Genomic DNA, 26,597 nt, shown 5'->3' with positions numbered 1-26,597 from the left:
GACAATGTGCTTCATCAAAAAATGAATCAACCAAGAAAAAGATAGCATGTGATTTAAGCAAAGAGGATTCCCAGGATGAAAGGAAGTCCCTGGATGACAGCTGTGCAGAAAGCAACTAATCTAGAGGAGGTCAAGACGACACAGGGCTGCAGGAGGGTAAACGGGTAGATTATCCATCCTGTTTGAGAGGAAGGAAAGGCTTTTCAGTAGTGAGAGACTCCAAGGATGATCCAGTTATAAGTGCGGAGAAAGTGAAGTACATTTTTTAATGAGGCAATTAATTCCAGGGAAAACTACAAATTGCAAAAGAAAGAAAGTGGGGGTGGTTTCCAGGGACTGAGGGGCTGGGGAAACAGGAAGTTACCGTCCAGTATCCAAGAGGACTACGTGCTAGAGACCTGCCCTACAACCCTGCGCCTCCGGTTAACAGCTAAGTGTTATTGAGAGTAGATTTCAGGTGAAGTGTTCTTACTAGGAAAAAGGAGGTGGGACAAGAGGAAATTACCAGAGGTGATGGATTTGGTTATTACCTTGAGGGTGGTGATGATTTCACAGGTATATACACACCTCCAAACTCATCACATTGTATACATTAAAATGTCCAGGGGTTTTTTAATTAATTAATTTATTTATTTATTTGGTTGTGCCAGGTCTTAGTTGTGGCAGGCGGGCTCCTTTAGTTGCGGCTCGCCAGCTCCTTAGTTGTGGCACGTGGACTCCTTAGTTGCGGCAGGCAGGCTCCTTAGTTGTGGCATGAGAACTCTTAGTTGCATGTGGGATCTAGTTCCCTGGCCAAAGATTGAACCCGGGTCCCCTGCATTAGGAGCTCGGAGTCTTAACCACTGCACCACCAGGGAAGTCCGTGTCCAGGTTCTTTTGTCAATACTCTTTTCCTTCTCCTAATGACCACAGCTATCTGCCTGCTGTGTGTGATAAAGCTCTTCGTGTTTGTTTCACAGATAAGTTTTCAGTACCCAAATGCTTTGATCTTACTTCTCTAGGAAAAAGGAGGAAGTTGAATAATTCCGATGATTATTTCTTGTCTTCATTACATATTTTTACAGCTAGATATGACTTCTAGGAATAAAATAATGTCTGCCCAGCTGCATCTTGGTTGCCCATAATTTCGTAATCCATGTGGAAAACAAGTTGGCTGATGTTGACTCAGCAGCAGGGACGTGTAAGGTGAAAAGCAGACTTGGACTTCAAAGGCCTTGGTTAGAACCTGGCTCTAGCACTTCTCACATGACTCCTTTGACCTTTTCTCAGAGTTTTACAGTCTGTGAAATAAAGCAGCTGGACTGTGATCTTAGAAATCTTTCCAGCCCTAACATTCGATGATCAAAACTTTAAGTCTGGTACATGTTTTTCAAAACTTGGAACCTTGTGTTCCATTGTTTGAGAATTAACTGGGGAAGTTTCATGGGCTCAAAAAACAACCAGTACTTTCTTCTGCTTGCACCCTCCTTCTGCATGTATTTAGCTACTTCCCTACATGTAATGTGAATACGGATGCTGGGTGAGAGGCAGAGTTTGTGTCATTCCATAAAACTTCAATAAGAATGGGAATGGTTTAATTTGGAAACAAGTGAAATGATAGACATTTTACTGCCGCTGCTACGGTCAGCCTGTTCCTGTCCTCCTTTGCATTTCACCATTCTACTCGGACCTACTGTCTGATTATGACTTTCTTCTCGACTGCCTTCTTAATTCATGTACTGGCCCTGTGATTTACATCTGTAGGCAGAGTCCACGTTATGGCTGTTTTATCAATTTTCTAGTGAAAATTTCACAAAATGGGCTCCACGGAGCACTCATTCCACACAATATCAATCGATGTTTTCAGAAAAACTAAGTTTGAGAAAACATTGGATTAAATCGCTAAGTAGGTTTCTTTATCTGAATGTCTTGAACACTTTCCTGGGCTGATGCTCAGTGAGCATCTCTAAGAAGAAGATACAGTGTGCACAGCTACTCAAACGTGCACAGTCGGGAGGTCCTCTCTTGGACCACCTACCTGGATACGTTCCATGTCATATATTTCAGAACAACTGCTTTAATAAGATACTCTTTTTAAATGCCAAGATTGTCTTTATATTTTTCAATAGAGTGTGACAGACATGGATAGCATGTCAAAAAGTCAAGGAATATTTGTATATTATGCATAATAGGGAGTCAATAATATGAGTTAAATAATGAATCGTTTTATCAAAAAATCTGACAAGGTTCCCATTTGGGATATAAAGCTGTAGGTAAGGAAGAGGATGAAGTAATCAGACGTGCAAACTTCCTCCTCAGTTCCAAGAACTGGTCTCCTGGTGCCATGTCACTCCATCCTCCACTGCAGCAGCAGAAAAATCTCACAAAATGATGATACATTTTGCTCCCTTTCCACTAGTGATTAGAGTTGGTCAAATTATGAGCTGAGAATAATTTTATCATTTTTAAAACTCTAACCAAAAATAAAATTTTTGATGACAATAAACTTAACCATAGAAATACATAGTTCCAGCTGGAATATCTTGAAACATCACATCAAACGGAAGCAGTGTCACCAACCAGCCCATCGTATGGCTCAGGATAACTTCCATTGCTTAGTAACGGCGGATACTGTACAAGAGGAAATGACTACCCCTGAGACGAGCAGCTGAACCCATTATTCTATGAGAAGTCATACATGTAGTTGTCAGAGGTCACAAAAATATTTTTAAATGGTCCTTAAATGGATAATTACCAACGGGTGGGAAACTAATGTTGTTCTTTTTAAAATCTCTTTCAAATTTCATAAAATGTGAAGACTTGGTGTGTGTGTGTGTGTGTGTGTGTGCGTGTGCAGGAGATGTGGAGGGGGGTGGCAGTGGGGAGCTGTGGGTTCTTCCGTAAATGGCATTAAAGAAATCAGAGGAAATGGGAAAAAAGGAAAAGTGCAGAGGTTTTGGCTCAGCACGTAACAAACACAGATGTTCATTTATTGACTAATAAGGTTATTTAGTATTAAAAAATAACATTTCATAGCAAAAGTGTTATTTTAATTCACCTTATATTCCACATTAGAAGCGAAGCTTTCTTATCTACAGATATGAAACAATAAAAATCTTAATTTATTCTAAACTATTGAGAAGGAATTTGAGGCATTAAACCAACTCTCAGAATGATCTGACCCTAGTCCAGTATACATTTATTAGCCAAAAGATAATCCATGATTGGCTCAACCAAATTAGAACTGTATTGGCAAGAGTCAGGGAGAGACATTAAGTTTAGGATTATACAGCATACATCTTACCTACGCATAATACTTACTAAACATTTTAAAACATTATGTGAAGACTATAGGATCTATTATGTGCACTGGCAATAGCTCTGCATGTATTCCATCTACCACCCAAGGCACTGGAAAATCTAAAAACTGGAGTGCACGTGGGGAAAGTTCTCAAACAGTATCAAGGCTGGAAACATACAGTGAACTTTATGAATGAACCCACCATCTAGATGGGTTTTAGGAAGGGAGGGAATGGTCAGACAATAAACAAGAGGTTATTCTGACCAAACAAGATCACTTTGAAGAATAAACTGAGGAGTGAACTAATTACTAGAATAACAAGAAGATGGAGCTGTCTTAAGTGAAGAGTTCAAGAAGAAGATCTGATAAAGAGTTAGGCAAAGGAGTCTGAAGAAAAATCACACATAGTCCAGACATGATTTGAAAGATAACCAGAGAGCTTGATAAGCAACTTAAGTAAGAGTGTAATGACGTGTTTCAGATGGGTGGTTAAGAAACCCACGCGGTACACTGAAAGTTTGAGGCTAGAGTCAAGGGCGGTATTTACAGGTTTAAAACACTCTTATTTCACGTAAGATTTGGGTTTCTTCTTCTCTGATCTTATAGAAAATACCTCAGGAGATAAAAGATTATTATACATTTCAGTTGAGTCCTTCAATAATTGGATGACTGTAACGGTGTGTTCCAACCTTAAGATTTACCAAAGCATTAGACGGGTGTAGGATCCTATGATTCCATCTCCTCCACAATTCACCTGCCGAGAGGCACTGGACCATTGTCTCTTGAAAACCTAGATTAGACGAGATTTCATATCTTTGGAAGAATGAAATAATTGATTCAGGCAAGGATGATCTCTGGATGCTAAGGCCATCAGGTAAAAGTTTTTAGGGAAGATGATAATTTGCACGGTGCCAAAGTACCACCCCACAGATCACTTGCTAATTGCACAGGGGAAATGGTGAGACTTGGAGGTCACCCTCTTAACTGAGTGATGGGTCAGTATTTCTAATGGTGGGGCAACATTCCATTCATGTCTCATGTGATGCAATTCCAAATGCATGGCATCATCTAAGACAACCTCTTGCCCCAAATCTGAATCCAACCACACTTCCAAACCTAATTTTCAGTTTACAGGAAATACAAGTGATAGAGTAACATTCAACACCACCATTTGCCTGAAAGTCAGACAAACCCAGAATGTGGGACATTGTCCAAAGTAACTGGCCTGCTTCAAGTCAATGTCACAGGGGAAACAAGGTGGGGTGACTGTTCCAGAATAAAGAGAATAAAATACACAACAACCAAATGCAACGTGTGAAGCTTAACTGGATCCTGGTTTGTGCTTTGTGTTTTAAACTCTAAAAGATATTTGGGGAACAAGTAGAAAAATCTGTATAGACTGCTTATTAAATAATATCACAAAAGTATTTCTGAATGGTCTTAGATATAGTAATGATATTTTAGTTAGAGTAAGTCCCTTATGCTTAGGGGAGAGAGAGAAAAACAGATATAACAAAAGGTTGACTGCTGACAACTCTAAGTGGTTAGCGTACTAGTGATCACTATAGGGTTCTATCAACTTTTCTGTATTATTTTAAAACTTCATGAAAAAAGCTTGAAAAATCTTTTAACATACTAATCTGTGTTCACCTAGTAATCCTAATTCTACCTTCTGTCTCTCGGCTCCGGTGACCACACGTGCCCCAATTTCCATGCCTGTCCCACCTCCCTCGCTCTGGCTGCTCCTAGGCAGTCCCTTTGCTGGATCCTCTGCTGATCCTTCAAAGTTACAGCTTCAGAGCTCAGCCTTGGCCCTCTGCTCCCTCTCTCCATTTCTCTATTCCCTTAGCTTCAGTTGCTATTGAATGCCAAAGACTCCCAAATGTAAGTCTTCAGGCCAGACCGCTGATCTGGGGCAAATGAATCTGAACATTGAAAGAAACTTTCGTGCCTAAACCATCACACTTCACGGGCAAACCAAGGTCTGAAATGACTTACTAACAGCCTATTCTTTTCTCTTATGAAATGTAAAGGGAAAATGTTAATATGTTGCAAATCTATAAACTTCTGATTAATTAAAATGCTTATATAGAGTAATTGTTCCATGTAATTGAGTGTTTAATTAAATCAAGGTTCAACCACTTTTACAGATATATTAGCACCTACTCCTACTTAGTATACAAAATATTCAGGACATAATTTTTTTTAAATTTCTATTAAAGCACCTTCACGTCAGAACCATAGAGATTATCTGTACACTGAGTATACTTAGATTTGGATTATAACACAGATTTAAATGCTATAAGCAAACGAGCTGAATCTGTATTGTCTCCAGGACTCACTTGGAATTTACACAAATTTTAACATTAGTTACCTGCATTATTACTACTACTACTACTACTACTACTACTACTACTACTATTCTTATTCTCTTTCTTCTCTTTCACACAAACCTAAACTTGAAGGGAAGACCCAATATTCTAGCATCTCACAGAGGAGTAAAATTCATAAAAGATCTGAGGCAAAGAGAAGTAGACATCTAACACAGGGGTAAAGAGGTGGAAAACATACAAGACTCAAGTTCAAGAGCAAACGGTTGAACTTTTTCAGGGATCTTACTTTTAACCAAACTGCTCATTGGTTTTGAGGAAGGTTCTGGAATAATTTGTGGTGCTTCTGCAGTGTTTCAAAAGAATTAGGGCAAGTATTCATTATTACCAAGAAGACTGAAAAGAGAACAATTCCCCAAAAATGCAGAAACATGTAGAACCGTAATTTGCCTCCAATATACTCTTTCAAGTTAACTAATTTCCATCTCTTCTACACCCCAGGACTCACAGGGCTCGTATTTATAATGACTGTCAGTTTGCCTATCAGTACAGCATTACTTTGGTTTCCACATCTACCTGGTTGGCGGATTAAGAAATTTCTTCAAACTCAGGGTGTCTTGGAAGCCTAGTATCTCTTTACAATCAGGCAAATGCACATCACTTGAGGGTCTCTCAGCAGATAAGCATGAGTTCACACCTTAGGTTATGACTAGCACAGGTAACTGTTTTCCTTAACAGGTCTTTCCTCATTTATGTAGATTTCAGGAGTGAATGAAACCATTACTCTCAATTAACATATGGTGCCAATTCACTAATTATCATAAGCATAAAACTGCTACATAGTCCCAAATTATTGCTACTTTGCCTAACACTGGTCATGTTTAATCATCAGGTAATTTTTTTAAACTTGCCCAGATCACACAAGATTAGTGAATTCCTAACTAAATTGGATTCTATTTTGCTGAGTAGCTCGGCAAAATCTGGAAAACAAATCAAACAAATTAAAAGCAAAAATTTTTATTATAAAGACAATGTTTTTATTTCATCTTTCCTATTTTTTCCTTTTTTTCTTTAAAAAAAAGGTATGAAGGCCTTTTAGAAGTAGGATGGAGAAAATCAGCTTTGTCAGAAACTTCTGGAATCTTCATATGACAAAGGGATTAGCTTAACCAATGTTTTCGAAAGCTCACGTTTGCAGTTATCTAATGTTAAAAGAAGTCCAAAATAAAATTGAATTTCAACCATCAGTCAGAGAAATCAAACTTCTAGCTTGGAAATAATAACAATTTAATGGACAAACAAAACATCACTACAATAAATAAGACTGAAGCACTGTCCTTTTTTCATTCAACAGCACGAAGAGTTTTTTGTTGTCATACATTTAAAACTCTTTAACACCGAATTAACTTACTGGCAACTAAAAAAAAAAAAAAAAGACTATCACAATACAAAGAGAGACACAAATTTAGCACTGCAGACATTATACAAAGAAGCAAAATGCATAGTACCCATGTCCAGGGCTTTCTAGAAACCTCATCCTATGATAAGTCACCAATTTATTTGATGTTACATTTCAGGCAACATGAACATTTTTTAAAAACCTTATAAATATATAAATCCGGACCACAAAACATCTCCTAAACATTATATTTACTCTAAGTACAAATGGATATTTGGAAATTGCATTCACAATGCTATCTAAACTAGATTTCGTGAAATTATAAGTGTATTTAGCTGTACTGGGGCTTAAATTCATTGGGCCACATCCCACATATACTTTCCTGTCATACCTAGCCTGGGCATATGTATTCTCAAAGTTAATAGTTACAGAATTAAAGTCAAACTACTATTCTAGAAATAAGTGTCATTTTTTTTACTGAATAAAGAGATTGGAACTGGTTCACTGTATTTCAAGCAACAAATGTTTCATCACAAACAAGTTAAAGTAGTCTTAGTAATGCCCCTTTCTAAGAGTTATAAATATTTAAATGTTTATCATCAGTAATGAGTTTTAGACTAAAAAGCTTTTTTTTTTTTTTTTGCCTACTTTCTGTGGGCATTCTATTCCCTCAAACCTAAAATCTGCTAACCAATTTCTTCTCATAAATATATACATTCAACTTCCCCTACATCATGAAAAGAAGTTCATTAACTCAAGTCACATAGCTTATGCTTTTATTTGAAATCGATTGCATAAGAACTTGAATCCATTCTAAAAGGGACTTAACAGGGATGGCAATAGTCACATTGCACTCTGCCCCTCCATCCTACTTCCTTGAAGGATCTTTTCGATTCAGGGTATCAACTTGGCATGATGTTTCTTGGCCATCCTCCTCCCTGACCTACTGCAACACAGTCTGGCACATAAGCCTAAACCATAGTATTTTGGTACAGCTCAGTAAAGCACAGCAAAATACTTAGGTTCTCAGCACATCAAACCATGAGCCTGAACAGCTCCTGAATTGTTTCTGGGTTTCCACTGCCGCAATTTACCCCAAATTGCTATGGGATTAAGTTGAGTCCGTAATAGAATTTAAAATACAATGGGAAAAAAACAAAATCCACATAAAGTTATGGCAACTAATTTGAACGGAACCTCACTCAGGATAAGGAATGGGGCTGACTGAACAACGTGGTTTAAAAAAAAGAAACTAAACGAAAATGCTTTAAGGAAAAGCTCAAATCAGATCTCTGAACGATAACTGCTCTGAGAGAATTTCAGAGAAGGCTGGAGAGTGGAAAATAAACGTGGAGGAAAGCGCGTGTCTCAAAAACAAGCGGCCACATTCCGCCTTGAAGTTTACTCTGATGCAAATTCCTCAATGTTTTTAATTCTCTTTAGTGATGCGGCAAAACAGGTACATGACTGAAACCACACAAGAGGCGAGGGTCCTCTTGGCAAGGAGCATGCGCAGAGGGAACCAGCATCCGGGCTGAAGAGGATCCACAGAAGCGCCAACAATGGGGCAGGGGCAGGGGATGAGCACTGAGCAAACAGGTGTGTCTCGGGGCTGCTCTCCTCTTGGACCACCCTCCATCCCCGGCTAAGATTATGAGAAGAGGAATCAGTTCATGCCTAACTGTCCACAAAGACCCCTACGGCAGCATAACACGCCTGGCCCTGGCGTCTGTCTAGCAGCTCTGAGCAGAACCTGCCCTTTCTCTGGGAAGACTCAGAAGGGCTCTAGGAAGGCTTAGCTGATCCCTTTTTCTTTTTTGCTAACACATAAGCAGCAACGAACGTTTTTATTTCCAGCACACAGGGGAACCAACTGAGTCAACATTTTGATGGAAAACGGACCACGAATATGTGCCCAGTGGCTTTGTTCACGCCACGGGCACCGATCACAGAGAATGCGCGAGAAAAGATGGGCTAAATGACCTCACTTGAAACGTGGCAACGTGTGTCAAATTCCGAGCGTGCGTCTCGGTTAGGAGGACGGTGCCAAACAGTCTAGGAATTCGTGACAGACGCACTGGCAGAAGCCATATACCATCAGGATGACGAGGCTGGAAGGGACGAGGCTGACGAAGACCACCCCGAGGGTGACCTTCTTGGATACCAGTAAGTAGATGCCCAAGGGCAAGGAGCTGAAGTACAGCAAACCTAGCAACCATACCAACACCCGGATGGACGTCTGAAAGAGCAGGGACGTGCAGTTCCACACGGTCCAGTTGTGCGACATGGTGGTCGCGGAGTCGAAGCTGGAGGGCCTGTAGAACTCGACCACGGGCGTGGAGCTGAGCGACGGTGAGCTCTCCCTCTGCACCTCCATGATCGTGATGACCAGGCAGTTGGAGGACGCGTGGGAAGGGCTGACCAGCGAGGCCAGCCGCTTGGGGGTCAGCAGCAGCTCCGTGGGGTTCTCGGGCAGGCACTTTTTGCCTTTGCCACCACAAGTCAAGTTCACGAGGATGTTGCTGTCATCGGGCAGGCTGCCGACTTCGTCATCCGGCAGGCACGTCTCGAACCTGCAGAAAGGGCAGACGATGACGCCGCGCGGGGAGTCCCCGAAGTCTATGATCTTGCAGAGGCATTTGGCACACACCCTGTGACAGCACTCCAGCACTTTGGGTTTCCTCTGTCTCAGGTTGTACCGGTTGTAACAGATCTTACACTCCAGCTCGTCCGAGACCTGAGACTCAGCGGCATCCTCTGACGGCTGACTGGCCATCCTGAATTCTGTACGTCCAGTCTTGGGCCAGATGGGTCTCCTTGAAGGACGACTTCGATGAAGCTGTCTCTCCGAATATCACATCATTCGAATCAGGCAGAGATGCAAATGGGCAGGAAGAGGAGGGACAGAAATCTTCCAGGCATTTTTTTCAGCTGCTACTTATCTCTCTGTGTCTCAAACGCATATTTACAAAGGCCACATGAAGGGTCTGCAAAGGAAAAGAAATTCTAATATTGTGAACAGTTCACTGAAAAGCGCTTTATGGAATTTTCTGAGCTTCAACGATTAGAAGCGGTAGACTTGAAAGGTTAAATCCCCTTCATCTTTTCACACATTTCTGCCTCCAGGATAGGAAAGTGTTATCTCCATGCTCAGCTTTTTCAGTCCACAAATATGATAGTAAAGAAGGAATTAAGAATCGTAGTGGTGTGAAGTACACTCCAGGGCACTGTGGATATGGCTCGATATAGAGATTTTTCTCTCTGAAACTTGTAACAAATGCTGGCCTCTATGAAGATTGAATGGGACACTTACCAGAAATAGATGTTTGCAATTAAACTCCATTCAATATAGACTCACTCATTCAGCGGATCATTGGTATAAGCTCCAATTGTCTAAATACCCTCAATAGTGCTTAGGAACACACAAAAGAAGGGAAATCTTAAGGATAAAGATTTAAAATGTGTTTTCAGAAAGTGCTTTATAAAGATGAGAGCGCATTTAAATACAGCAGACGGTTCTCACCTTCCCAGTGTAAAGAAATCTGTTATAAATGCCTTCCTTATCTGACTGATCAATTTCAAACTTTTTGTTTCAATACTAGTCTTGCAAACCATGGTTGTATACATACATACACTCAAGGAAGAGTGAAGCATATGACACCTGACATAAGCATTAGAACCAAGTCAAGGCTAATTCCCAAGACAAAGAAGTAAACAGAGCACATGTGCAGTTATGTCTCCAAATATGAAGAATCGTGCATGCCTGGCTACCAAGAAGTACTCAAACGTCACCCACTTGCCTACAGAAAGCCTGATACAATCAACAGTCCTTAATGTTGACCCCTAGTTGCTATTACTACTGGCTCTGGACAAATGGCTGCAAGCTGATTTCACGCACGTACACAGTCTGTTCTCAATTATCAGCACTAATGGGAGGGAGCAGCAATATGGGAAATCTCTAAATAATTTTTATTTTGCTTTAATATATGTGATTGGGGCGGTAGTACATTTGTCTTAAATTATGTTTTGCTTGGAAAAATAGCAAAATGTAATTGAATTTCTGAGCAGACCCCCAAGCAATAACAGCAGAAGGCTGTCATAACAGTGCTGAGAGGGAGACTGCAACTCTGCTAGCATTTTAAGTTTGTTACGGCTCCTACTGCCTTAAAGAGAAGAGGCAGTGGGTAGGAAAACTTGGATGATCTTTGAAATCATGTATAATTGGTTTGTGAATACATATTATCTTCCTTTTTCATTATGACTTAGTTAATTTTTAAATTGACTTCATATCATATAAGAATGGATAGTATAATGGTGGGAAAAGGAAGTCAATCAATAAATAGGATCTCTGGCATCAGCCAAAAGAATGTAGGTAGAGTTTTTTTTAATAGAGTGACTGTATATGAAGGCATGTATTTCAAAATTGCTACCGTAAGCTAATTTCTCTGTATCCACACTTACATGCAAAAAAGAATATATAGACACAAACATCAGCTCTTCTATCCCTTTCCCTTCCACGTGCCCAAGTCCTTGCAAAATGTGACTTTATCTTGCCACAGTGCTACAAAACTGGATTTTTATTCTCTTGGGGGATGAACATCTTCAGGACGACAGTCAAGGGACAAGAAGGAGCTCTATCCCTGTCACCACTGCCAGTCCTATAGCTGCCTGCAGAGGATGGTCCCTAGTCCTGGGCAGGTCACTAGTGATCCAATTCCTGGATGGCTCCCATTCCATCAGCTCTCTTGGTAGCCACACACAGACCCAAGGCCCATCCCAAGAGAACACGTTGTACTCTCTCTGCAGCTACTGTCCCACCCAGCCTTGCTGGAGCTGATGGTAACAGTAGAACTCATAGCAGTAACTGCCTCCATTACTGTCAAAAGGACTGATGGGCGTGAAGCTGTGTGAATAAGGAGAAAACAGAATGCAAGCGTATACATAAAGACATCAGGAAAAGAGAGAGTAAAACATTCAGTGAGGATAAGTAAGCACAATGACATCTACAGGCACAGAGAGCCAGAGCATACATCTAGAAACACCCACAAAAGGCTTATGTGTAATGAAACTAGACCCCTACCTTACCTCAATCACAAAAATTAACTCGAAATGTATTAAAGACTTCAATATTTAAGACTGGAAACCATAAAACTCCTAGAAGAAAATATAGGGACAAAGCTCCTTGACATGAGTCTCAGCAATGACTTCATTTTGAATATGACACCTAAAGCACAAGCAACAAAATCAAAAATAAACAAGTGGGACGACATCAAACTAAAAGGCTCTGCACAGCAAAGGGAACCATCAACAAAATGACAAGATAACCTATGGGATGGAAAAAAAATATTTTCAAACCACATATCTGATGAGTGGTTAATATCCAAAATATATAAAGAACTCATACAACTTAATAGCAAAAAACCAAATACTCTAATTTAAAAATGGACAGAGCACAGGAATGGACATTCTTCCGAAGAAGATATATGAATGGCCAACAAGTACATGAAAAGGTGCAGAACATCACTAATCATCAGAGAAATGCAAATCAAAACCACAATAAGATATCACCTCCACCCCTGTTAGAATGGCTATGACCAAAAAGACAAGAGATAACAAATGCTGGAGAGGGTGTGGAGAAAAGGGAACCCTTGCACACTGTCAGTGGGAACGTAATTGGGTGCATCCACTATGGAAAACAGTGTGGGAGTTTCTGCAAAAAATTAAAAACAGAACTACCATATGATCCAGCAATTCCACTTCTGGGAATGTATCCGCAGGAAACAAAAACACTATGTCGAAGAGATGTCTGCACCCCCATGTTCATAGCAGCGTTATTTACTACTTACAATAGCCAAGACGTGGAAACGATCTAAGTGTCAAACATGAATAAAGAAGTATATGTGTATATACCAACTTCTTCATATATATGTGATGGAATATTATTCTGCCATTAAAAAGGAAATCTTGCCATCTACAACAACATTGATGGACTGTGAAGGCATTATGCTAAGTGAAATAACTCAGACAGAGAAAGATAAGTACTGTATGATCCCACTTAACATGTGGAAACTTTAAAAGAAAGACTCATAGAAAAAGAGGTCACTTTAGATTTGTGGTTACCCATAGGTGGGGTGGGGGAAAGGGGACTGGTACAAAGGCAGTCAAAAGGTACAAACTTCCAGCTATAAGATAAATAAGTACTAGGAATGTAATGCACAACATGACGACTGTAGTTTTGACAATGCTGTATGTAGTATACTTGAAAGTTAAGAGAGTAAATCTTAGGAGTTCTCATCAAAGGGAAGAAACATTTTCTTTTTCTTTTTTCTGTATCTATATGAGATGATGGATAACTAAACTTATTGTGGGGATCATTTCACAATATATGTAGGTCAAATTATTATGCTGTATACCTTAAACTTACAGTACCGTATGTCAATTAGATCTCAATAAAACTGGGGAAAAATGAAAACTTTTTAAAAGGCGTATGCATATGTGAGAATACATTACACTGTCAGCATCTGACAATCGGCTGGTTACATTAATACTTTCTGTACCAAGCTTCTTACCATTAGAAGAGGAGTAAGAATGTTCTATGTTAGGCCCACCACCATTTTTAGTTCCTAATTCTGGGAACAAGTTATTCGCTTAAGCAGTATTGAGCTGTCTAAGAGAATAACTTTATTTTAAATAAAGCTTTCTTTTTTCACAGAAACACTCTTCATACCTTTGAATATGTCAAGATACAGTGTTATGATCATAATGTTCATATTTATAAAAATTCATATGGGGGCTTCTTGGTAACATGCAATGAAAATACTAAATGTTCAAACATACAGTTAAAAAGATACCTACTTTAATTCTGAGTTTTCTAGCAAACCCACTCCATCAGCTTGAAATACTTCATCAACTCCTGCCTCTGCAAGTGGCACTTCTGGGCAGGACTGGCTGAAAGCCTTGAGCTCTGGTAGCATCCCTGGAAATGGGACCAGCACAAGTGTTTCTTTCTAGAATGGCATAAACAGCCCAGTGATTGCTCCTCTTGGGAGGATGGGGTACCAACCGCTAGCGTTCTTAAATACTTCATGTATCTCATTATGATTCTAAGGTCCCCCAAAGAACTTGGATAATAATCTGTAACTTTATAGGGTTACGATCAGTGGAGGCGTTAATTTGATCCTCTAAAAGACGGGCATTCCAGCCCGTTGCCACCCTGCATTCACTCCGTAATTGTGGGCAACAATTCAAATGTTGAATGAAAGAAGAAGCCAGACCGCAAAGAGCACATACTATATGATTCCATCTCCAGAAAGCTCAAAAAATAGGCAAAACTAAGCTGTAGGGATGCAAGTTTAGGTAGTAAAACTAAGAAGAGAAGCCAGGTTGCGATTAGCATAAAAGTCAGGACAGCAGATGCCTTTGTGGTGGGGGGAGGAACAGGGGGGCTGTTAAGAGGCTGACGAGGTTCCATCTCTTGACCTGTTGGTAGAACCCTGTGAATGTCCATGTCGTGCTACACCATCAGGCGGGACATTTTTCTGTACTGGTGTCATCTTTACAGTAAAAAGTTAAAAAAAGAAAAAAAATCCACGGCTAAATACATTAGCTACTTTGATAGCCCAGATTTTTCTGTCAATGGATATTTCAGATCAACTTATTTTTTCCTCTGTGATTTGTAAATTCATTCATTTTTTTCACAAAATTGAAATGTCAGTCATTCATTTATCACCCAAATATCCAAGCATCACTATAAATCAATATTAAAGAGGATGGAATCTTTAAGGTGAGCAAATCTGGAGCACTACTTGATGGGAACAACTGCTACAAGTATGTCTCACCAGGCACAGGAGAAAGAATCTGGCATACTAAAACTGCCTTAAAAATAAATACATGTAATTATGTGAGGTGAGGGACGTGGTAACTAACCTTACTGTGGTAATCATTTTGCAATATATACGCATATCAAATCACATTGTGAACTTTAAACTTACATAATGTTGTACATCAACGACATCTCCCTAAAGCTGGGGGAAAAGACAAATGCGAAAGATTTTCTTCTCCTAGAAGAACACCTATTCAAATATCTGAAGCTGACATTTCTCATTAATCACTTAAGCCTTTTATAAATCATCTGGGGTAAGAATATACAAGGAGATAATGACCTACTATAATTCTTATAAATCAATTTGAGCTTTTGGGCAAATGACTATTTTCATTGCCCTACTTAGTATTTGACTCAAATCCACCTTCTCCACTACTCAGTTCCTTTGATATTGAAGATGCAAACTTGGCTTGTATTTCGAAGCAGAGTCCCTCCAGTGGATATCTGTTGCCTGCCTACCTAGGATCTTTTTTTCTCCTTTAGACCACACTGCTTCCTTCCCAACTGCCATGGCTTCTTTGGGGAGGTCTTCCCCTCACTCAAATTCTGTGGCTGTGGTTGGGTTGGTGCACTAATCGCAGTGCCTCCCTTCTTTCCCACGCTGTGGATCCGTGACCCAGCTGGCTCATTGCAGGACTCCACTAACCCCCTGCTCACAAGGACCAGTCCGGATGGGCATGTGGTTCAAACCAGCCCTGTCAAAGCTCCTTCCTAGGACTTTTAAAATTTGAAGCTTGGAGGAAGAAGAAACATGCCAGGGGCCAGGGGAAGGAAAATAGACCAGAAAAGGATGTATCAGGGAACTGTCATGCCATCAAGAGGGAGACTAAGAGAGAATAAAGCCAAAAACAAAAAGAGGAGTCAAGGAAGGCAGGAGGCAGAGATACAGACAAAGGCAAAAGACCTTTGATGAGAGCTGAACTGAGCCTCTGGACCTAATCGTGTGTGAGGCTCCCATAAGCCAATAAATCCCCGTTTTTGTTCACGCTAGTGTTTTTGGTTGGATTTCTGCTACTCACAACACAGAGAGCCAGGATACAATTACCATGCTGCATTTGACTTTGAGAATTTACTGTGCTTTCAGAGCTAGGCTCCTGCTTAGTACTGCAGAAATTATAAATAAATAATGGAATAAAACAACCCAAAGCAAACGGGACTTCTTTACTTTTAAATTTTCATTTGCACGTGTGTGCATACATGCATGCCTGCACACATATACACACAAATTTATATACATAAACATATAAATGTCATCATACATATTGTTTCTTTATTAGCAGTCTGTGTGTGTGTGTTTTATTTGGTTAACTTCTCCTCCTCACTTCCCTCCACTCACATCAGCCTGAATGCCACACCCTTGCCCCCAGTAACCCATATTAACTACCTGCTGTGTTTTCTTCCATATATATTTCCACACGCATATATTTATCCATGTACATATAATTGTAAAGACACCATAAGCACATTTTTTTCCATTGTTTTTTTCTAACTACTATACCCAGTTTTCTGCATCTCCTTTTTCCCACTCAATAATGGTTCAGAAAATCTCTCAATTCAACCGATACAGCCCCGAATTCCTTTTATATCAGCTGTATAACGTTTCACCATTTGAACGTATGTAATATAGCTCACCAGTTCCTCCCCTGGTAAGCATCATGTATCTCCATTTTTTTCCCCGACACTAACATTACTGCAGAATACAATCTTGTGATATACATCCGTGCAAACGGGTGTTTTATTTTTTTTAAGAGAACAAGGAGTGGAATTCTTGGGTCAAACAGATATTGCTCCTAACACATGTTGCCAGATTGCTTCCCCAAAAGACTGTAACATGTACTTCAACTCAGTAATATGAGTGTCTTTTCCTCTAACAGCAACAGATGTTATTGAGCTTTATAATTTTTGCCAAGCTGAGGGGTGATGTATCATTATTTGAGTTTGACTGTTTTCTCATTTGTTGGCCACCTCTGTATTTGCTCATGTCTTCATATTTTTTACTTATTTTTCTATTGGGTTGTTGGTCCTTTCAATTTATAAATGCTCTTTGTTTTTACAAGTATTAAATTCTATATCCTCTGTATTACAAACACTTCCCCAAATTGACTGGCTTTGCTTAATATCCTTTGAAAAGCAAAATATTTGACTTTTTGAACAGTCATATATTTATCTTTCCTCTTGCAGCTTCTGAGTCTCTGATCATAGTTAATATTAATATCGTATATGCAGTTCCTAATACTGTACATGTAGTTATTTTCTTACAAAATTTTTCGTGCCTTACTTTTATTTTTTATTTTTATATATGGTGTAAGGTAGGATTCTAATTTTCTTTTCTTCCAGGTCAATAGCCATCAGTGTCAATTCCATTTGTTAAATAATCCACCATTTCCGGATTAACTAAAATTCAGTCTTTGTCATATATTAAATTCTCATGCATTCCAAGATCTGTTTCTGATTTTCTATTGTATTCCATTGATCTATTTGTCTAGCCATCTGTCTCGACCATAATAATTTGAATACCATGGCTTTTTAGTATATTTTGATACCTGGTAAGTTATGTCTCCTCTAGGGAGTTTTTTTATTAATTCATTCAACTATTTATTAAGTGTCTCCTATGTTCCAGACACAGTTATAGGTGCTGAAGATTCAATAGTGAGCAAATTCCCGTCCCTCCTGAGCTTACATGCCAGTGGTGTGGAGGGAGGCAATGGAGGAATTATATTCTTGGCTACTGGTAGCACTTAACCTTCTGTTATAAACCTCCAGGTCATTTTATCAAATTGAAAAACAAAACTGTTGGGATTGGAATCACATCAAATGTATACTTCAATATTAAGACTTCCAATCCAAGAACATGGTAAGTCTCTAATTTGTTCACAATCTTGATCTTTGTTCTTCAATAAGACATTTTCATTTTCTCCATGTTTCATGCCTTTCTTTTAAACTTATTCTTCAGTATTTTTAAGGTTTTGTCACTACTCTAATTTGTCCCTACTCTTCATTTCTAAGGGCCTGTTGCTATTATGGGGCAAGAAGGAGGCTTTTGATTTTATTTATTTTTAATCCAGCCACTTACCAAATTCTCTTATTCATTCTTACAGGATTTACTTGGAGTGTCTTGGATTTACAAGGTATACAATCATATCATTAGGGGAAAAAAAGATAGTTTTAGCTTGTCTTTTCCAGTATTTATTCCAGTTATTTCATTTTTCTTGTTTTAACAAACTTACCAGAAACTCTAAGACAAGGTTAATAATTCCCACAAGAATGTAAGCTCCATGAGTCACAGCCTTTTCTCTTCTTTACTCATTCCTGAGAACACAGACCAATACCCTGGCCCAAAGTAAGCGCTGAAAAAACATTTGTTAAATGAATAAGTTTAGTTTAGTTCCTAATACTAACTGTAAATTTTTGTGTGTTTTGCTGTTTAGGATGATACTGTTGGTTTGGTAAATGGCCTATTATATTAATGTAGTTTCCATTCTTAATTTATACTTTTTATTAGATGTGTCTATACATTTTATTAGATACTTTTTCAGCATCTATTGATGTGACCATGTGGTTTTCTAGCCCTAATTTGATCATGTGAGGGATTTCACTGAAAAATTTCCACTCGTGTTCTTGGAATAAACCCTACCTAGTCATACATAGTTGGGTCCTCAAATACACTGATGGGTTCTATCTGCTAATCTTTTATTTAGAATTTTACATCCGTATTCAACATTAAATTGGTCTCCAGACTAGTAGTTTTGTACTCTATCAGGTTTTGTAATTAAATGTATGCTTATTTTACAAATGAATTAGGGGCTTTTCATCATCTTCTTGAACAGTCCAAATAATGATAAAATTATTTGTTTTTTAAAGGTTACATAAAACTCAGCTGTAACTTCATATGATCCCCTTGCCTTTTTAAATGGAAGATCTTTAATCACTTTTCCAATCTCTTTTATGGTACTGTCTTATTCAAATTTTCCACTTTTTCCTGAGTCAAATTTAGACATTTATATTTGGCAAGGAAATAATCCATTTTTTCTGATTTTTCAAATTCACTGCCATAGAGTTGAATGCAGTTATCATTGTTATCTTCTTTGAATTGCTCCTATAGCTCTGATTATGTCCTTTTTCTCATTTTGTCTGGTAAATATTTTATTCTTTATTAATTTCCTAATCAGACACATAATCTTTATATCTACTTTATTGCTTCAAAGAACCAGCTATTATTAATGTATTTATCCTTTCTATTATTTTTTATTTCATTAACTTCAGCTTTTATCTTTAGTATTACCTCTTTCTAATTTATTTTAGTTTGTTTTGTCATTCTTTTTTCTCATTTCATGATGAGATACACTTTGTCCTTATTCTTAAATAAGGAACACATTCAAAGGCTGTAAAATTTCCACTGGCTACAGCTTTCATTCTACTCTACAGCTTTTGGAATGAATCATGCTCCTTTTATTGATTTCTATATATCTTGTAAAGCGACTTTTGTCTCCTCCTTTGATACCAATGTTATAAAGAGTGATTTTAAATTGCCAAGTAAATAGTTTCTTTTTTATTACCTTCTCTTTTATTTCTAATCTTACTGGATTATGATCAGAGAACAAGAGCTATAAAAATCTCTTTTCCTTTGCCTTTGTTAAGGTCTTCTTTGTGGTCAAGTATACAATCAAGTTTTGTAAGTAATCCAGAACAGAATATTCTGTATTCGAGGGATGTAAGGTTCTAGTATATCCGTTAAATCTAACTTTTTTTATTTATTCAATTTCTCCATCTTGGGCTTCCCTGGTGGCGCAGTGGTTGAGAGTCCGCCTGCCGATGCAGGGGACACGGTTCGTGCCCCAGTCCGGGAAGATCCCACATGCCGCGGAGCGGCTGGGCCCGTGAGCCATGGCCGCTGAGCCTGCGTGCCCGGAGCCTGTGCTCCGCAGCGGGAGAGGCCACAACAGTGAGAGGCCCGCGTACCGCAAAAAAAAAAAAAAAAAAAATTTCTCCATCTTAGGGGTCTGCACAAAGTTAAGACGGGTTGAGACAAATGAGAGAGGTTTATTAAAGTGTCTCACCATAACTGCACTTGCATTTCTAATACTTTGCTTTACAGATTTAGTGGCTATGTTATTTTATACATACATGTTTATTTATCTTCTTAATAAACTGTGCTTCTTTAGAATCATTATATAATTTCTTTCCTTATCCTATTTGTGCATTTAACTTAAATATAACTTAAATACTAAACCTCATATTGCCAGTTCTTCTGACTCTATATTGGCCTGAGATCTCTGCCCATCTTTTTTTTTTTTTTTTTTTTTTTTGCGGTATGCGGGCCTCTCACTGCTGTGGCCTCTCCCGCTGCGGAGCACAGGCTCCGGACGCGCAGGCTCAGCGGCCATGGCTCACGGGCCCAACCGCTCCGCGGCATGCGGGATCTTCCCGGACTGGGGCACGAACCTGTGTCCCCTGCATCGGCAGGTGGACTCCCAACCACTGCGCCACCAGGAAAGCCCCGTCCATCATTTTTTTTTCAACTTGTATCACTTTGTTTCAAATGTTTCTTTAAAACACCATATACCCGGGTTTTGCTTTTTAACTTAGCCTAACAGTATCAAGTTTTTAATGGGAAAATTCAGTTCATTCACGCTTAATGTAAATATTATTATATTTGAACTTATTCTTTCCTTCCCACTTGAGTTAAATGGTTAATTTAGAAATTTTCAAAAAAAAAAGGAAAGAAAAGAAAAGAAAAGAAAAATTTCCTCTGCTATTATCCCTGCTCACCTTGAGGTATTGCTGATTAACTTTTTGTTTGGATGCTTTTTGTTTGATACTCTTTCCTTGAGTATTTTTGTTACAAAATGGGTGATGACATCTCTGAATTCCTGCGTAACAGTAAATGCCTTTTATCCTGACAGAGAGATGGCAGCCTGGCTATGCATGTGACTTTCAGGCTGCTGGCTTTTTGTCTCCATTTTCTACAGAAGTTACTCCACTATCTCTAGCTTCAGATGTCACAGATAAGAAATCTGCTGCTTAGTCTGATACCCCTTAATGGTGGGTAATTTGTTCTCTCTGTCTGGAAGATTTTAAGATTTTGCTCTGTATTCTTAAGAGTTCAAGAACTTTTCCAGTACACACAGAGAATTCGTAAATCTGGCTTGGAACTTGATGAGCGATTTGAATGTACAGAGTCAAGTCTTGATTGTTAAGCTCAGAAAATTTGTTTCTTATATTTATTTAAGTATTGCCTTTCCTCCATCTGTCCTTTTTCTCCTTCTGGCTCTCCTGTTAGTCATATGTTATATTTCCTAGATCTATTTTCTCTTGTGATTTCCATCCCTTTATATTTTTGTTCCGTGCTTTCAGATTCTTCCACTTCACCTACCTGGCTCCTCATTCAGGTCTCAGGAATGATCATCGTCTCCTTCAATTCATTTACTGAAACGTTTGATTGGAAAAGCATGCCCTTCATCTCTAAGAAGTCTTCTTGTGCTGCATTTAAATCTCCTTATGTGCTCTTACTATTTTTTGTCCGCTCGGCGTCTGTCTCCAGCTGTCTCTCTGTTACATCACTGGGGTTCTGGTCTGATTGTTGGAGGACCCACGTGACTACACTTCCGTGAAAGGTGGGAGCGCGGTGGTCTCTACTCCTGCGACCTCACAGAGCGACAGCAGACAGACACCAGGGTCCTGCCAAGTCACCAGGAGGGAAGTTTCTTGCAAATTTTCCTCACACCCTCCCAGCCTACGAGACAGGGAGGATTCACTCAGCCCAAGTGTTCACGTTCTCCTAGGTCTCTGTGGGATACACATCACAAAGACACTCACGTACATACAGTGGGATGAGGGCAATTTTCAATGTTCCTCCCAGAAGTACCCCCAGCCTCTGTAGGTCAAGCTCTTTATAGCATCCAGTGCATTCTGGTCCTGCCCCAAGACTCATCAGATGGCAATCTTCACTGCCAGCCCAGCCCAGCCCAGGAAGAAGGCCCTCACCTGTCCCCCCTCACCTCCAACTTCCACAGAGCTCAGGATTTCACCTGAACCCAGGGCTCTTTTGGCGCCAGGAACGGTTTGGGTCAGGAGAGCCAGAAACAGTAGAATTGATACTGGCTGGTTAGGGAGCCACTGTATCTTGCTATCTTCCCAGAATCCTTGCCAACTGTAATCCCTGGATTTTTTTTTTTTCAAATATTTATCCAGATGGGAAAGGTGGGAATTTGTGATAAAAGTTTAAATTAAGGAGAACACTGTCAGTCCTAATCACGTTTAGTGGGTATCACATAAAGATATGTATCAAACTTTATTTCTTTTAATCCTTAAGTTCATACATTTTTTTTTTATTCTCCCTTCTGCACATTCGTTTGTTTTCATTCTTCTGTAGCAAACTGTCTAACCCCAAGAATCAATAAATATGACACCCGAGAGTATAAGGATCCTTTTACTTTCCCCTTGGATATCTCTCCTAAATTATACTCTCAAGCTCTACATTGTATTTCAGAGAGTTGTATTAGCACACACCATTTATACCAAAAAGCCAGTAGATAAGGATTCTTCATATTTTTCTATTTCAAAAACATTCAGGGCTTCCCTGGTGGCGCAGTGGTGAGAGTCTGCCTGCCGATGCAGGGGACACGGCTTCGTGCCCCGGTCCGGGAAGATGCCACATGCCGCGGAGCGGCTGGGCCCGTGAGCCATGGCCGCTGAGCCTGCGCGTCCGGAGCCCGTGCTCCGCGACGGGAGAGGCTGCAACAGTGAGAGGCCCGCGTACCGCAAAAAAAAAAAAAAAAAAAAAAAACCCCACTCATATCTACTTTTTAAAACTTAGACCATTCAGGGTCTTTGTTCGGGGTTTCCTTCCCCAGCTGTTCATGATGTAACTCATCTATTTCAATCTTAAATTTACTAGTAGACCATTTCATCTAAATACCCTTTGGCCTTCCCCCATCATGCGTAGGGGTAGTAATATGGCTATGGTCATTCTCCACAGCCCTGTACAGCCTTTGCAATGTGACTTTCCATTCAGCCCATCAATGGCTGGAGGAATCTGCTTCCCCATCCCTTAAATGGAGGCTGGCCTTGTGACTTGCTTTGACTCACAAAGTTGAAGCGACTTTGTGAGAGTTCTCAACCCTGGCCTCAGGGTGCCTTGCAGCTTCTGCTCCTGGCCTCTTGGAACTTTGGGCCACTATGTGAAGAAGCCCAGGCTAGGCTCCCTGAAGATGAGAAACCAGAAAGCGGGGTTGGGGGCAGGGGGAGCCCAGACAAAAGCCAGACCAACACCAGTCATGTGAGTGACACCATCATAGACCAATCAGCCTCAGATGAACCACTAGTGACTGCAGCCATTTGTAGGTGTGACCCAGAGAGAGACCAGTGAAAAAGTCATCCCAGTAGAAAATGCTGACCCGCAGAATCATGAGCAAACAAAACGACTGCTGTTTCAAGCTGCAAGCTTTAAGGTGGTTTGTTTCGTAACAACAGGTGACCAACACGTCATGCTAAACTATCCCTTTCCAGAGCTGATCCAAAGCTGATCCAAAGCTAATCTCTGTCCCAAAGAAATTTTCTTCATTTATCCACGGCTATCATCCCACCTAGAAGACTTTCTTACACACTTTGAAACTGCCTAACTCTGTAGTTTTGGAAATTTGTGTTTGTGTTAGAAAGTTCTTGGTCAAAATAAAGTTCCTGTATATTCTTCTGTATATAAACTTCTATAATTTTTACTATAATGACTTCTGTTAATTCAGAGAGTTTCTCTAAGAAGCTCAAAAATTTTAGAAACATTGCATAGCCTTCACAATAGTGAAGGGCACCATAATTCCCATTCAATAGATGTGTAAATGCCCATGAAAGGTAAGCATTTTTTCCAAGATTACATAAAAAGTCAGGACAAAGGGAGCTCAAAAAATAAGCCATCGCTGTGATCCTGTTTTTTGCCTGCCCAGGGCTCTATCCTGTGTCTCACCCCACTGTCCACATGAATTATATTTATACGTCTCGGGGTGAGTTTAGTTTCTTCCAAGTATTTCTCATACAGCTTTCATTTAGCCTGAATCACGCTCACAGAGTTCATCAACCATTTTAATTTGTCGTTAACAAGACAGGTTATATTTCCCCCTTATGAAACAGCAACACTGCCAAGTTTTGATTCTCATTTCCTGGATCCTCCTCCCATTATAGAAAATCAACAGTATTAACATTGCTCCCTACTTGAGAGACAATCCCTTTTAAACGGCTCTCTAACCAAAAAACTGATACACATTAAGCAACTGTCATTTTCATTATCTATGGTTCCTGTTTCTAGAGATGGTGCTAAAGACTTGCTTCTATCTTTAATTTCTTTTTGTGCAAAATGGAACATCATTATTCAAACGTAGTCAGGTTTTGTTCATCAGTTTTTTATGACATCCTAAATTGACTAATAGCTCTCCCCTACCCCCAACATACGAGAGATTCTGACACTTCTAGCACCATCCTTCTTTGTGAATAACCGACGCAGGACATTGGTTTTAAGCTCAGCTACTGATAAATGACACACACATGCTATCTCGCTAATGCCAAATCTCTCATTCACAAAACCCTGCACTCCAGATCTTAGTGTTTACGGCATTTGAGTCTCAAATTAAGATTAAACCATACATGTGGCATCTACCCTCAAGAAAGTCCAGGTTTTCCATATAGAGATTTGTTAAGTTGGCTTCCAGTTAGACTTTAAAAGGCTCGCATTACTGTTAATGATTACAGATCGTCAATAATAAGCTGGTCTCAGTCCCAATTATTACAGTTCTCCCTTAGGGAACATTAACACTATTTAAGCTTTTGTAGAGCGTGATAGGCTCAGATTTGGGGGTTTTGCTATGCCTTTACATTAAGAAAAATCCTTCTTGTCATAATAAAAGGCTCTGGCTTAGAAAACCCTGGAAGAAGAGGCTCAGCAGGCTGCCGAGCGCTCGTTCTTGAAGCATCAACAGCTGACTCTAAATGCATTTAACCCCCAACACCAATAACCCTTAATGGCTGCTTGGCAGCATTCTGAGCGCTTCCAGAAACCTCCCCTCAGAGACTGAAACTCTTACCTTACCCCTCCTCCAAGACCAAGCACTTTAATTTGATGGGGAACCATAATCTATTTATTAGAATACAGCCAAGTTAATGACCTAGAGCTCCAGGCTGTAATTCTGGCTCAGAGGCCACTATTGAAACAGATGGAGAAGGGATTTACGATGCATCATTTGCCAGGGCTTTTAAACCAGTGAATGTCCAGCAACGAGGGAGAAAAGGCAGGTACTCCTCACCCTACGTATAGCCACGCCTGCAGCCTTGGGACCTGTGCAGCCAGAAGCATGGCCACTGCCTGCAGGCAGCCTGAAGTGGAATCAGGAGACCTAGATGTGGGGCCTGACTCCAGGACTGACATGTTATATATGAGCTTGGACTAGCAGAGAACATCTGCCTCACAGGTTGTTGTAAGGACTCAATGGAATCATACGGGTAGAAATATTTTACATAAGTTAGCACTATAGGGATGCTATTAGAAATTTAGAAATAATGTATCCATTGACATTAAGTACTTCAGCATTCTAAACTGGCAGTAGATATAAGATATGCATCAAACACAGTATCAAAAGGTACCCAGGTTTTCTATCTATAGATAGAACATACAGTAAGTAAGACGTAATCTACCAAGTGTACAGGATCCTAATAATCTCCACTACCTGATAAGATGAAAAGGAAATTTCATTCGTTTTTTTTTCTTCTTTATTCTATCTATATGGGGCACGAACAGATAATGTATAAGTCTTATAAGTTTAGGTTGTTTGCTTGGTACCTTACTCTTTACTTGGAAGACGCAAAGGTATAACATAAGAAGATAAAGCGTTAATAGGAATATAGGTTGCAAATTACATTATTAAAAGTGACTGAGCCCTTTCCCATTAGACAAATCTCTTTGCTATTAATTCCTTTCCCCACAATTTCCCTTGGTCAAAATTTAATAAAACTCTCTAATCATATCAAGAAAGAATCAAATGATCAAAGAAACTAACATAGGTGTTTTGCACAATTTCTACAATTTCAAACTTAGGTAGAAGTAAGTTAATTATTTTAATGATTGTTTCACTAAATGAAGCTAATCTCACACACACACACACACACACACACTCTCTCTCACACATACTCAAATGTTCCCTCTTCTTCCAAACCAATATAACTGCCTTTCTTCTGGAAGACAGAGATGATATACCTACTGGTATATCGCCCACGCCCCTCCTCCTGAGACCCTCTCTTCTCATCCCTGCCGGGATGCCACGCTTTCCCAGCTCTCTTCCTGACCACTCTTTCTCCGTGTTCTCTACAGCTCCTCTTCTACCAAATCCCCAAGAACCTGGTCTTGAGCCATTGTTCTTCTTATTTGCAATCTTTCCCCCAGATCATCTCGTCTGCTCCTACAGCTTTAAATACCACCTGACAGCTCCCCCGATTCTGTGTCTGCAGCTCATACCTTTCCTCTGAGTTCCAGACCGCCTACTGGACCCCTGCCCTTATATTCTTACCAACCTTTCAAACGTAAGTTAAATCTAAGACAAGTTTGGATCTTCACTTCTAACCTCACCCAACACAGTTACCCCATCATAATAAATGGCACCACCGATTCTCTGTTCTGCAGGCCACAGTCTAGGCGTCATGTTTGACTGCACACTGCGTCTCACTCCT

At 39.7% G+C, this 26,597-nt stretch overlaps 2 protein-coding genes across 3 annotated transcripts in view; both read right to left on the bottom strand.

Annotated features, from left to right (window-relative positions):
- The window catches only part of CD83 (CD83 molecule), a 178,351-nt gene that overhangs the window by 113,736 nt on the left and 38,018 nt on the right, over nt 1-26,597 (bottom strand). The gene's annotated exons all lie outside the window — the stretch shown is intronic.
- Nucleotides 6,881-26,597, bottom strand: part of RNF182 (ring finger protein 182) — a 58,029-nt gene continuing 38,312 nt past the window's right edge. For both annotated transcript variants that reach the window (XM_073810347.1, XM_019945219.3), the window contains exon 2: nt 6,881-9,996. In XM_073810347.1, the coding sequence (XP_073666448.1) occupies nt 9,042-9,785 (744 nt within the window). In that variant the 5' untranslated portion in view covers nt 9,786-9,996 and the 3' untranslated portion in view covers nt 6,881-9,041. The remainder of the gene's footprint in view (nt 9,997-26,597) is intronic.

This window comes from Tursiops truncatus, chromosome 10 (genome assembly GCF_011762595.2).
Source record: "Tursiops truncatus isolate mTurTru1 chromosome 10, mTurTru1.mat.Y, whole genome shotgun sequence".
Taxonomy (NCBI): domain Eukaryota; kingdom Metazoa; phylum Chordata; class Mammalia; order Artiodactyla; family Delphinidae; genus Tursiops; species Tursiops truncatus.
The sequence above is the reverse complement of the archived record's forward strand: the minus strand, read 5'-3'. Positions and strand labels throughout refer to the sequence as shown.